At 41.0% G+C, this 14,522-nt stretch overlaps 1 protein-coding gene across 1 annotated transcript; it reads right to left on the bottom strand.

Moving 5' to 3' along the window:
- Positions 1-12,134: 12,134 nt before the first annotated feature.
- On the bottom strand, positions 12,135-13,076 carry LOC127223615 (olfactory receptor 10J3). The gene has a single exon (XM_051186320.1). The coding sequence runs from the start codon at positions 13,074-13,076 to the stop codon at positions 12,135-12,137; it is 942 nt and encodes a 313-aa protein (XP_051042277.1).
- Positions 13,077-14,522: the final 1,446 nt, after the last annotated feature.

Here is a 14,522-nt window from a genome sequence, read left to right as displayed (position 1 = left end):
GGTACTCACAGTGGTCCTCTGGCCAATAGCTCTGCCCAATAGCTCTGGCCAATGACTGGCAGAAGAGGACGAGGGCTGGGCTGGAACTTGAGAAGGTTTTGCAGGGTAGTGGGATCTCACTGGAAACTGCCGCTCTCCAGCTGAGACCTCCTTCTTTGGCAGGGGCCCGGATTTCTTCCTCTATTTCTTTAAGGGATTTTCTCACATCTTCTTTGAGGGCCTGTATCATTTTTATGACAGTAATTTTTAAGTCGTTCCCTTCTGCTTCCTCTGCTTTGTTGTTGTCTTCTAGTTGGTGAAGATTCCCTAGATTCTGGTGGTGTCATGCTTGTCTTTTTGTTGTTATGTGTTTTCTTGTATTGCTGTCTTCCCATAGCTTCTTCCAGTAGGTGTTGTTTGGGTCTCCCCCTCTCCCTATGGTTCTTCCCTGGTGGGCTTATGTGGGTCAGAGATTCAATATCTGTAGCTCTGGGTGGTTCAAGCTCTATAGGAGGTCTCTCCAGAGAATGGGACCCAGGGATGGGGTCAGGGCTGAGGATCCAGTAGTAGATGCTACTAGCCAGTGGCTCTAGCAAATGGCTGGCAGAAGAGGACAATGGCTGAGCTTAAACTTGGGAACTTTCTGCAAGATTGTCTGATCTCACTCGAAACTGGCACTCTCCAGCTGACGCCTCTTTCTTTAGCAGATGCCCTGCTTTGAGGGTCAAGGATCTTGCTGGCAGGAACTCAGAGTGGACCCACAGAGATAGGCAGATCTCTGGGATGGGCCTGGGACTCCAGCAGAGGACTGGAGGTGGGGTCATAGACTAAGCAGGTGGAAATTACAGGTGTTACTGCATGGATAGGCAGGTCTCCTTTGTTCAGAGCTGCCCTGAGAAGTCTCAGAAGTAGGGTGGACTGTTGACTCCACCCTCTGCTCATCCAGAGCTGCAGGACAGTGGGCAGGGTAGGGCACAGGGTAGGAGGGGCAGGCTCGAGGTGGGGATGGGTGGGAGTTTATCATAGCTCCAAGGGTACTCTCTATGGGGAGAGGACACAGGGACCAATCCAGGGAGTTTGGGTTGTGGGGAGGTTGTAGGGGAGAGGCCGCCCCAATTGGGCCCAGACTCACCTCTAGCCAATGGCTGGTGGAGGAGGACAAAGGCTGAGCTGAAACTTGGGAAGTTTTTGCAGGATAGTGGGATCTCACTGGAAACTGGTACTCTCCAGCTGAGGCCTCTTTCTTTAGCCTATCACATGCCTTTATACAACTTGGAAAATTCCAGGAAATCATATTAATGAGATCTCTCATACTTTGGGAGTATTTTTCAATTTACATTTTTTTCATGACTATGACAGTACTTTATCACCAGTGAATGGAATTACGTTTCTGACTTTTGATCAATCATAATTTAGAAAGAGTAATCCACACAGGAGAAGAAATGGATGATGCAAATTCAGACCCACTTCTGACTATGGATTTCAGGATTTCATTTCGGACATGAATGACAACAGTGATACCATCCTGCTCTTGAGCTCTTCTCAAAATCAATGAAGAGGTGGTATCTAGAAGTGTTTTTTTTGTTTGTTTGTTTGTTTGCTTGTTTTTTTTTTTTTGCTTTGTTTTGTTTTCTGTATTGCAGATTTCAGAACTTCTCACACTACCCTCTGCCTGCCCCTGCCATAAAGACAGGTGACCTGATAGCACAAGGAAACAACTAAGGAAGACAGAAACAAGGAGTTGTGAATACAAGGCAATTGGTAAGGAGATGGTTTTTAGATTACCAATACTCTGAAATGACTAATGCCATGAGGAAGGATATCTGGGGAAGGAAGTGTTGATACTCATAAGACCTACAGCTCTGGGCCCTCCTACCAACCCTATAAGACTTCTGCCAAGCAGGACCAGGTCATACAAGTGAAAACAGATGAACGGCCCATCTGTTGTGGAACTGTACCCACTCACCCTGGTTTCTCTCCACCAGGAGGACCCTTCCCTAGGCCAACACTATCCCAGCTCATCCCTAGCCTTACTGCTGCTGGGTCTCTATGCTTAATCTCAGTGGACCTCTGTCATTGAAGCAGAGGACACACCAATCAGAATAGGTGAGTGACCCACATACCAGAGGAACTGTACCCCTCCCTGGATTCTGATTCTGGTGCCCTTCCTCAAGTCAAAGCAGTCTCAACTATTCCCCAGCCTCACAGATGGACCCTGTCCCCAACTCCAGAAAACAACTGCTCTCACAAGTTGACAAATAGCCCTTCTTCAGAACTACAGAAGACTCCCCAAGCCCAGACACAGTCCACATCATTTAGAAGAACAGTTCCAGAAGCTCTCCTTGAGGCCAAGCTGGTCCTAAGTACCCCTAGAAGAAGACCAAGGCTTTACTGGAGGTCAGGCTGGACCTGGAGACCCAAGAACACTTTGGATTTGCCAAACCATATCAAGGGACCAAAGCCTCCCAAACTCCAGTGGAGACACCCTACTGGACCTGAAGGCTCATCAGTCATCAGAACTATTGGCCACTCAGGTTAAAAGACCAGAGAGGAAACATAAAATAAGGAACAAAACATCCATCCAACAAAGACCAACAGGAATCAACATCTAGACTTATAATCTCCCCAAATTCAGCTTCCTAAATGCCAGTGTAAGAGCATAATCAATAACAGAATTGTATGTCAGCACCAGAACAAAACTATCCTACAACACAAGACCTGAACATTCCAATGCAGTTGAAGCACAAAAAATGACCTTAAAATGACTTCATACAGATGATAGAAGTCCTAAAAGAGGAAGGGGAAAACTCCCTTAAAGAAATGGAGGAAATACATTCCAAACGGCTGGACAAGGCGGCCCTGCAGACTGCAGCTAGGATATCTGAATCTTCTTCGAATCCCCCAAGACAGCGCCTCTTACCAGCAGGAAGTAGTTTGGAAAGAGCGACGCCCAAATTCCCAAATGTTGTGTATAAATGTTTGTTTTCATTTAATTGGACTTTGTTATATAAAATTAAATAAAAATAAATAAATAAAAAAAAAAGAAATGGAGGAAAAGATAACTAAAATATGGCAAAAATCAATAAATTTCTTACATAATATCAAGAAAACCAAGAAAAAGGAGAAAGAAGGGTTGGTGGAAACAAATAAAACCTTTCAAGGCCTGAAAATGGAAATGGAAAAATGGGAAGAATAAAGAAAACACAAACAGATGGAATTCTAGAAATGAAAAACACAGGCAAGTGAAAAGGAACTACAGATCCAAGCATCATCAACAGAATGCAAGGGATGGGAGAGAGAATATCAGACGTTGAAGATACAATAGAGGAAATAGATGCATCAGTCAAAGAAATCGTTAAATCTGAACAAAATCCTATCATAAAGCATCCAGGAAACCTGGAACACTATTAAAAGGCAAAACCTAAGAATAATAGGAATAGAAGAAGAATCCCTGCTCAAAGATTTAGAAAATATATTTATAAAATCATAGAAGAAATTTTTTTTCAATCTGAAGAAAGACATAACTATAAAGGTACAAGAACCTTACAGAATGACAAATGGACTGGACCAGAAGAAACTTCCCTTCCCAAATAATAATCAAAACCCTAAAAATACAGAATAAAGAAAGAATATTAAAAGCTGAAAAGGAAAAAGTCCTAGTAACATATAAAGACAGACCTATCAGAATTGCACTTAACTTCTCAGTGGAGACTCTATAATCCAGAAGAGCTAGAATAGACCTCTTGCAGATTCCAAGAGACCATGGATGCCAGCCCAGACTAACTTTTAACTCAGCAAAACTTTTGGTCACCTTAGATAGAGAAAACAAGCTTTTTCATGACAAAGTCAAATTTAATCAATATTTATCCACAAACCCAGCTCTACAGAAGTTACTAGATGCATAACTCCAACCCAAGGAAATTGGCTACACCCATGAGAACACACACAATAGATAATCTCACACCAGAGGGAAACACACACACACACACACACACACACAAACACACTAACCACTACAATCAACACTATCACCACCACTACCAACAACAATGAATAAAAGAAATTAACAGATACCAGTTATGAGTACCTCTCAATATCAGTGGAACCAATGTGCCATAAAAAGACACAGGTTATTGCTCCTCCACTTTTCAGCTAAGATCAAGTATGCTTAGGGTGAGCATGGGGCCAGAGAGCAGGTCCAACACTCCCTCCACCTCCTTGGAACTTCCTGGATTGGTTCTAAGCATACTGAACTGCCTATCCACATGGGACCACCTTGAGCTCACACTCACCTGACTTTTGGGCCCCATCACCTGCCTTCTGTTTTAGGTGAGTCTGCGACCAATCCAGGCTGAATCCTACCACATCCTTCCCTGGGAATTCCCTGGGTTAGCTCTGCATCTCACTCCCCACTATAACCTTGGCTTGAGTGGTTCAGTCCTGTTACTCTAGTCCATGTACTGTCTAAAGCCTGCCTTCCCCTTCCCCTTGGTCCTGCTGGGCCCACTGATTGGGGTGAGTGTTGGGCCAGAGTATGGGTTCAATACCCACTCCACCTTCTTGGAATTCCTGGGTTGGCTCTAAGCATACTGGACCTGCCTATCCATGTGGGACCACTTTGAGCCTGCACACACCTTATCTTCAGGCCCCATAACCTGCCTTCTGCTGGAGAACTCCAAGAGAGCTTGGATCATCCAGAGTTACAGACATTGAACTCCTGACCCACCTACATCCACCAGAAGAGCAGAGGAGAGAGAGAGAGAGAGAGAGAGAGAGAGAGAGAGAGAGAGAGAGAGAGAGAGATTCCAAATGCACCCACTGGAAGAAGAGGTAGAAGATGGCAATACAAGAAAACACTCAACAATAGAAAGACCAGTATGACACCACCAGAATCTAGGGACTCTATACCAACTAGACTTGAACAAGACTGTCTACTCATTCCATATCTCTCCTTATGGCCAATAGAAGAAAAATTCCATAGTCATCAACCTGATGAGCATGTTTGGAAATTGAGCCCATTGGAAAGTGGATGTGATCATTGCTAGTTGTTATTAAGTGGGAAATGAAGAGAAGAGGAACATTTTTTTTGAGTTCACAGGTAATACTTTCTGATGAGCTTGGCAGAGCCAACTAGAAACCCAAATCCCTGGATGGCCAGGGGAATCCAGATGGTTTCCAGCCTTAGGTTACCCTGCCCAGCTCTAGGCAGTTACTTACCAAGTCCATGTTCCCATCTGGTCCTTCATCAACTGTGACAACATCCCTCACTTTACAGCTGCATGCTGCTGTTGTATCCAGGGATAGTATATACTTCATTGTCTTAGGGTTTCTATTGCTGTGATGAAAAACCATGACCAAAAGCAAGTTGGGGATGAAAGGGTTCATTGAGCTTATGCTTCCATATCACAGTTCATCATCAAAGCAAGTCAGGACTGGAACTCAAGCAGGGCAGAATCCTGGAGGCAGGAACTGATGCAGAGGCCATGGAGGAGTGTTGCTTTCTAACTTGCCCCTCATGGTTTTCTTGATCTGCTTTACTGTAAGAACTCAGGATCTTATGGAGGCATTTTCATAATGCCTCCTGTTAGATGACTTTAGCTTATGTCAAGTCAACATAAAACTATCTGGCATAACTGACTTCTTGTTAACTTGATATACAAGTTAACTTGTATATCATTATTAAGCCAGAACCTTTTCTTCTCATCCATCCCAAAGATTTTGCATTAAAAATATGAATAACTTTAAAAATTCCCCAGTCATTATAAATTTAAACTCATTAAAAGTTCATTCTCTTTAAAACAGTCCATCTCTTTTATTTTATTTTTATTCATTATTTTTATTGCTTTATATACCAATGACAGTTTCCCCACCCTTCTCTCCTGTTCCCTCCTCTCTCCTCCCTTCTACCATACCATCCACTCCTCCCCTGTCTCCATTCAGATGGAGAAAGACCTCCCATGAGAATCAACAAAGCATGGCATATCAAGTAGAGGCAGGACCAAGTTCCTCCCCCACTGCATAAAGGATGAACCAGGCATCCCACCATAGGGAATAGGTTCCAAAGAGCCAGTTCATGCCTCAGGGACAGGTCATAGATGCCCTGGGCCCAAGAATGGATAAAGAAAATGGGGTATATCTACACAATGAAATATTACTCAGCAATATTAAAAATGATGACATCATGAAATTTGAAGGCAAATGGATGGAACTAGAAAAAAAAAACATTGAGTGAGGTAACTGAGACCCAGAAAGACAAATACTGTATGTGCATATTAGATATAAAGCAAAGGATAAACAGGTGTGGTGATAAATTGTTTATTATTTAATAAAACCACTAGAGAGCAAAATGTAAAGCTATCCACATACATAGAGCCAGGCAATGGTGATACATACCTTTAATTCCATCAACCACACGAATAAGCTATAGAAGCTGGTCAGTAGTGGCACATACCTTTAATCCCAAGACTCAGGAGACAAAGGCAGATGGATCTCTGTGAGTTCAAGGCCACCCAAGGTTATATTTAAGTGAATCAGTCTAAAAGAGAAATAGCTCATACAAAGAAGATCTCAGCACTTGGGATAACATGCCTTTAATCCCAGCTGTAGAGAAGTATAAAAGATATGAATGGGGCATTCAGTATTCAGTCTCAGAGATTTATTCTACAACCACTCTGAGGACGGGACAGCCCTTTCAGCTGGAGGTAGAGGGAATAGATAATGTCACCTGCTTTGCTTTTCTGATCTTCAGCTTGAACTCTAATATTAGTCCTGAACTTATTTGTGTTACACGGGCTACATTCCTCAGCCTCAGAGAACAAGGAGAACCCCAAGCAGGGCACATGAATCTCCCTAGAAAGAGGAAATAGATAAGATGTCCTGGGTAAACTGGGGGTGGGGGTAGAAGGGAGAGAATGGGGGAAAGGGAACATGAGGGATCAGGATGGTCCAATTGTGGGTGAGGCACAGGGGTAGAGTAATAAAAGAGATATCTTGATAGAGGGAGTCATTACAGGGTTAGAAAGAAACCTGGTACCAGTAAACTCCCAGGAACCCACAAAGAGTATCCCAACTAAGACTCCTAACAATAGTGGAGAGGGTTCCTGAATTGGCCTTCCCCTGTAATTAGATTGGTCCCTAATTATCACCATATAGCCTTCATCCAGTACCTGATGGAAGCAGATGTAGAAATCTATAGCCAAGCACTGGGCCAAGCTCTGAGAGTCCAGCTGAAGAGAGAGGATGGAGTTATCATATGAGGAAAGGGGTCAAGATGCTGATGGGGAAACCCATAGAGACAGCTGACCTGAACTCGTGGGAACTCAGGAACTCTGGGCAAATAGCTAGGGAGCCAGCATGGGATTAACCTAGGCCCTCTGCACCTGAGTGGCAGTTGTATAACTTGGTTTTTTGTGAGCCCCCTAGCAGTGGAACCAGGACCTGTCCCTGATGCATGAACTGGTTCTTTAGAGCCAATCGCTTTTAAAATCGAAAGTCTTTTAAAACTCTAAGTCTTTAAACTGTGGCATATTGTAAAATAATAATAAAAAATGACTTTCTTATTTCAAGATGGAATAACCAGGGCACAGTCACAATCAAATTAAAGGAAAACCAACCTCCAAAATGTCAAACAACTCAAGAACCAGTGTCTGGGATTCATTCACTTGTGATATTCTTATCTTTTTCAAGGGGCTTGGGCTACTTTGCTGTCTTTGCCCACTGCAATACACAGCTTGTTTTCTAGGCTCCAGGTGGCTCCACTCCACTGATAACTGCTCTTCTTGGTGATCATCCCATGGTCCTGACATCTCCAAAGTTCTGGGGACTTCTGCTACAACTGGGCTGCACTTTCACCAATAGCATCTCAAGGCTCTTTCCATGGCGATAATCCTCAACGTCTCTGCAGGACACCTCTAGTCCTGGGCCTTTAACTACCACTAAGGCTGCACGTTCACCAATAGCCTCTCCAGGCCTTCCCAGCTGCCAAAACCCAGCTGTTCTCTATGACCCTTCCATGCCTTCAAAATCAGTAGCACCTGGGTGACTCTCACACTACCAAGCTCAGTTGCCAATACAAGGTACAATGTTGGCCACGTCTGGAACACAGCTTCTGTGTGCTCACACTAAGGAAACACTACTCAGAAGATTTCATCCCAATGATGCTGGTTTCTTCTTAATCATTGCTAACTTCTCAGTTCTGGCAGACCAGCATTGCATACCCCTGCAAAACAAAGATCTCACCTTAGTAGTTCTGGTATCTTGTTAATCACAGCTGATTCTCCAGACACAGCTAACCAGAACTATAGAATCAGAATTCAAAATAACAAATGACTCCAATAGAGTCTTAAAACTTCCCTCTGAAACTTTATATACCAGGTGTCCATCATCTGCATTGCCCTTAACATTCTTTCTAGCCACTATAGAACATCTCAACAAGCATTGAACAGTCAACAGTTTTTCTTACACAAAATTCCAAAGTTCTCCCAAAATCTTCCCCAGAGCAACATGGTAAAGTCTGTCACAGCAATACCCACTCTTGGACCAACTTGTCTTTGTTAGAGTTTCTAACACCATGTGATGGAACACCATGACCAAAAGCTAGTTGGGGAAGAAAGTGTCAAACTATCCAACATATTCACTTATGTCGTTTGCAAAATGTGCTCTTTCTTTCCCAAACACTGAAAAGGCATAGGCATACACATAGGCATTTTAATGTTTCATTATTGCTGATCTTTCAACACATCACTATGGCTGAAGCTGTTCTACTGGAAGGCAGAGACACAAGACTCCCGTGAAAATAAATTGCTCATGAAGAATTGTTAGAAGAGAAAAGGAAAAGAAAAATACTTCTCCATCGCAAAGGAAAACTCAGATTTTTATTTTTAACCACTTTCTTTCCTCCAAGAAGGTAATACTTTGTTGCTGACAACTAAATTGAGTCACAGTGAATTTAGATCAATAAACAGGATGGAATCAGTTTTTTAACTTTTCACTATAATATATCATAGCTAAAATTTTGAGAATTGTCTTATGTCAATCATTGTTCTAGAAATTGAATCCTAAAATGTATAGTTTAGAGGTGCTGGCGATGGACCGAGCTATAGCTGTAAATGTATCAAGTTTATTGTTGGGTACTCCCTGCTACTATACCTCCATCAGAGAGAAGGAAGAAGGGATGAGAAACAAAACATATTGAAATGATGGAAAACCACAGAATGAAACCTCAGACTACCTCGTAGGTTAGCACTCATGCTGGGGCTAGGGTAGCTCTTCATATTTATCAAAGAAGGGAAATACCCTGAAATAGAAAACCACTGGAGGCAACATGCACCCCCAACCACGTAGAACATTAGAGGCAAGAGTTCCTTAGTAAGAATAATTCCTGAAGGGGATCCTTTGAGAGCCTCAGCCCCGTGTTCTCCCATCCTTTGGAGAAATGCATGTGTAAGCCCTCAGTATAAGCCCTAATTGTTACAAGCTGGGGATGTACATCAATAGACAACAGATGACTTCAGACAACAGAAAACAGATGGTATTCACCATCAGACTCACACTCAACACCTTTGAACTAAGTTCACCAGAACTGTGAGGCAAACATTTTGAATTGTATTTTGACTAATGTCACTGAAGTAAAACCACCATCAGTTCTACAAGTCCAGACACAAAAGCAAAGTTATCTTCATTCTAGATCAATTAACTCCATGAGTCATTTTACTTTTTGCAGAGTGACATGTGTTTATTTGAATTAGAAGATTCGTTCATTTCTACAGACTTGCTCAATCCCCAGCACCTCACAAGGGACTCATTACTTCTACAGAATCATACCACAGGGTCTGATGCATTGTGTATACCACACAAACTGCTCAAATCTCTGGGTATGTTTGTTCCCCAGCATAGCTGACCAGTACAGACTGCAACAGTGAGAGAGAAGCTCCTTCATCATGGCAGAGCATCCATTCTCGAATACCATGATAGACAGAATGGACATTAAATGCTGTATTGAAATCTGCTTTAAAGGAGAAATCCGAAAATCTTCCAAAAATTCACCAAAAATGTTTAGGAACAATCTATGCATTTTAGTGTAGTTTTGGAATTCTGTTCATTAATAAATATCGTGTGCATTATATTTAAAGTGCTTACATTTTTAGCAACTATATTTTTCTAGAGTTCAGGCTCACCCTAAAAAATAAACTCTACATTTACTGGGCTCCTTTCAACCTCTATCCCCTAGTCCAAGGCAGTAGGATTTCCATAACTCAGGGCAATAGCAGGATAACCAAGATGAGTTCCAGTTAGGGACCATCACTGATAGTGTAGCGGGAACTAGAGGCCTCAAACCAGACCAGTGACTCTTTGTAATGAACACTTGCAAGTAAAGATATATAGGCAAAAGATCTTACTGCATGACACTGTGTCACACTGCTGCTTCCATGATGGGATTGTGCCCCCCTCTGTTTCCTTTCCTTTCCTTTTCTTTCTTTCTTTCTTTCTTTTTTTTTTTTTTTACTTGTGGGGCTGCAAGGGCAGATGGTGGATACACAGGGATGGGAAATGAATGGGACTGAGATGCATGATGTGAAAGACACAAAGAATAAATAAAAAGACAATTAAACAGAAAATAATTGTGTATCCTACAAAAAGAAAAAAACTCTTTTATCATTTTAAATTACTTAATTACATCTTTTCTCTCCTTTCCTCCTTCCAAACATTTCCACATAGCACTCTTTTTTCTCTTCAAATATACACTATATTACTAAATATATCCTGTTCAGTCTATATAATGTTACCTGAATGTATGTGTTCAGGGCTAACCATTTGGTATTGGATATCCAATTGGTGTGTTCTTCTGTAAGACTATTCCCCCAGCTGTTAGCATTTCTGAATTGTTTATTTCTTTGTATAGGGGTGAGATCTACTGAGCTTTTCTTCATCTACTTTGGCATGTCTAAATTTGTTGTCCTTTTCAGTTCATGTTTAGGTTCACTTTGGTGAGAATTTAGGTGTGTAGCTTCTGGTATTACCAGGAGACATAGCCTCACAGCAAACTTCCTGAACCTTTGGCTCTTACAATCTTTCTGTACCCTCTCCTACAATATTTCTTGAGACTTAGGTGTGGAAGATGTTTTGTAGATATATCCCCTGGGGTTGGGCTCCACATTGCTATTCTATTTACACTAGCTACACACAGAAACCATATACTTGTCCTTCAACTAATAAATGTATAATGAAAGTGTGGTACATATACATTATTGGATACTATTGATAGTTAAGGAAAAATGAATTCATAAACTTTGCAAGAAATGGATGGAACTATAAAAGTTCATATTCAGTGAGCTAATTTAGGTCTAGAAAGTAAAATGTTATTAAGTTCTCTCTCGTTGGAGTCTCCTAGCTCCAAATCTTCACATATAAGTGTAGACATCAGGCCTTATCGAAAAAAGATTTCTTTGCAGCACACAAAAATCAATAGAAAACAACAACTAATCAAAACATGTTCAACTTTTAACATGGCCTCCATTTCAGTCTATGTTCTCAGTTATGAATCTAAGAACTGGGGACAATACATGTAGATGACACCTTTTCTTACCATGTTTGCACTTGCAATTTCTAGGTCAGTTGGAGCATTCCATCTTCTTAGATGGGCCTCCAGAGTTTTGAAGTTACCCTGATTATTATGCAGTATTAGCAAACTGAAAAATCAGAATGGAAATGCGTTTTTGAAAGAAAGTTGTGTATGTTCCTATCTACTTACCAAAAAGGCTACAACCTAAAACCTTTAACTTCACCAAAAAAGGTTTTGTCAAGATGTGTTAAAAAATTATTTGTTCATATTATTTATGACCCTGATAGACTGATTCTTCCTTCATTTGTGTAAATGATCGAAAAACATTATTTATATGTGTCCAGTTGCACACAAATGCATATAATGGCATGGAGGAGAGAGTAGCACAGGTGAACACATTTTTATACAACATACTTCCGTGTATGTTTAGAGTAGGACCCAGATAAACATTGCCATCCTGGAAGGAAGATCTGTTTTATCAATCACTTCAATCTAATTTGCTTTTCTTAACCTTATATATAAAAACATTATTGAAATAGCAGAAAAATAAATTCATACCTATGTCATCAAAGAAAATGTCTTCAAAAATTTCCTATTAAGAGGAAAGAGGCCTAAGACCCATGGCCTTTCGTAGAGCCTCTTTGACCTCCTTATTTCTCAAACTATACACCACTGGGTTGAGTAGAGGAGTGATGACTGTGTAGGTCACTGAGATGAGTCTGTCCTGCCCAAGGGAACTCTGGGACTTGGGTTTTAGATAGATGATTGAGGCACAGCCATAGTGGATGATGACGACTGTGAGGTGTGATGCACAGGTAGCAAATGCCTTCTTACGTCCTTCAACTGAGGCAATCTTAAGGATAGTGGAAATGATGACAACGTAAGATATAAAGACAAGGCCCATTGGCAAAACAAGGACACAGACACTAACAATCAAGTTGATAATCTCATTGATAGTGGTATCTGTGCAGGCCAGCTTCAGCAGGGGTCTCACATCACAGAAGAAGTGAGCAATAACAAAGCCATCACAGAAGGGTAGGCCAAACACTGATGTAACCTGAACAATAGCCATGCCTAGGCCAATTCCCAGTGACCCACATGCCAAATACATACAGGCCTTCTTACCCATGATAACTGAATATCTTAGAGGATTGCAGATGGCCACATAGCGGTCATAACCCATTGCTGTGAGAAGAAAACAGTTGTTGATGCCAAAAGTTAGATAAAAGAAGAGCTGTGTTGCACAGCTTTGGATATCTATGGCCTGGTAAGGGTAAAGGAGACCAGAGAGCATACGAGGAATGATGGCAATAGTATAGAAAGTCTCAGAGATGGAGAGCATGCTCAGAAAAAAGTACATGGGTATATGGAGATGATGGTCCAGGCGAATAATAGTCACAATGATCACATTCCCAGACAGAGTCAGAAGGTACAGTGTCAGGAAGACAATGAAGAAGACCAGCCTGTGTTGCCAAGAAAAGCTGGAGAAGCCTTCAAAAAGGAACTCAGTCACAAATGTGGAGTTATTCTTTAGCATTGAGGCAGGTTGAGGCTACAGGGAACTGGGTAAAGAGAAAAAAAGGAATGATGAGCCAAGCACAAAACAGAGTAGGCAGGACAAAGACCCTTAGTAAGCATCATGTCCTGCCAGACTGGGTTCTAGACACCAATGTCATGGGGATTCAACTATTGGTGCCTTGTTCAGTCTTTCTCTGTGCCCACCCTCTTCTTTGGAACTGCAGAGTAGTTAGAGGAGGACCCTTGAATTTAGGGCAAAGGCAGAAATAATATAAAGTCAAGTTAAATGAGACTTGTAGAGACAGTGACCTGATTTCAATCTTTCAATCCTATAGCCAGAAAATTGGATTGCTGAAGCATTTGATAGTTCTGTATTTAAGTTGTAAGCATCAATTTTTTCCATATTGACTTCATTTTATCTTTCCACCAACAGTATACAAGATTTCCAGCTTTTCTCAACCACTCCCAACTCTTGCTATATCTTCATGAAAGGTTTGTAACATCATACCACCTCACTGTTAGTAAAAATATCCTTGTACTGTAGATTTGCATTTCCCCCATGATTAGTGATAGTGAACAACTTTCTGCACACCTGAATTGAAAACAAAACTTTTAAATAGCAGACTCTTGTATATTTGCATTTACTGCAGCTCAGTGCCCAAGTGGCAACTTATAGAAACAATTTAGATGTCCCTAGACATAAGCTTGAGAAATGAAAACTTGACACACTTATAGAACAGAATGCTATCCAGCAGTACAGGAATGAAATACTGCATTTTTGATACAATGGATAAATACGTATTATTATTATATTGCAAGTTAAATGAGTAATGGCTATCATTATATTGCAAAGTAAATGTGTGACTCACAGAAGAACAAATACTGAGTGGTTTAATTTATATGATTTTTTTAAGTGCCAAATGATAAAAGCAAAGAATGGTATTTACCAGAGGATAAGACCAGGGAATTATGGAGTGGAATTCAACTGCTATAATATTTCAGTTCTAAAAAATGAATCAGGTTTTATATCATCCCTACAGAATAATGTATATAGGTGATAATATTTCATTGCCAACTTAGAAAAATTTAAAGGGTGTTATCTCATGTTAATTGTCTTACTACCAAAGGTGGGGGCATCTAAGGACACAAGAAAATTCTTGAAGTTGATAAATATGCCTTTATGTGGTCCTGGTGAAAATTTCAGGAATGAATGCATATGCTTAAGCATGTCTCCCACACATGTAGGCACGCATGTGTGCTCACACGCACACATGCACGCACGCTCCCACACACACCCACACACACTACACCCAGTTTATTAGTTATCCATTATCTTTTAGTAAACTGTTTTGTTTTTATTTTATGGTAAAAGTGTTTTCCATACAACTTCTTGGTATTAGAGACATAAATCATGGGAAAGCCAGTTGAGATATTAAATATTACCAGCTCTTTAGTTCCTCCCCAA

This window comes from Phodopus roborovskii, unplaced genomic scaffold, assembly GCF_943737965.1.
Source record: "Phodopus roborovskii unplaced genomic scaffold, PHOROB, whole genome shotgun sequence".
Taxonomy (NCBI): Eukaryota; Metazoa; Chordata; class Mammalia; order Rodentia; family Cricetidae; genus Phodopus; species Phodopus roborovskii.
Note: the sequence above shows the minus strand (reverse complement) of the source record. Positions and strands in the feature narration are given on the sequence as shown.

Excerpts from the sequence above, each read along its gene's own strand:
- LOC127223615 (XM_051186320.1), bottom strand. The coding sequence starts at position 13,076 with ATGCTAAAGAATAACTCCACATTTGTGACTGAGTTCCTTTTTGAAGGC.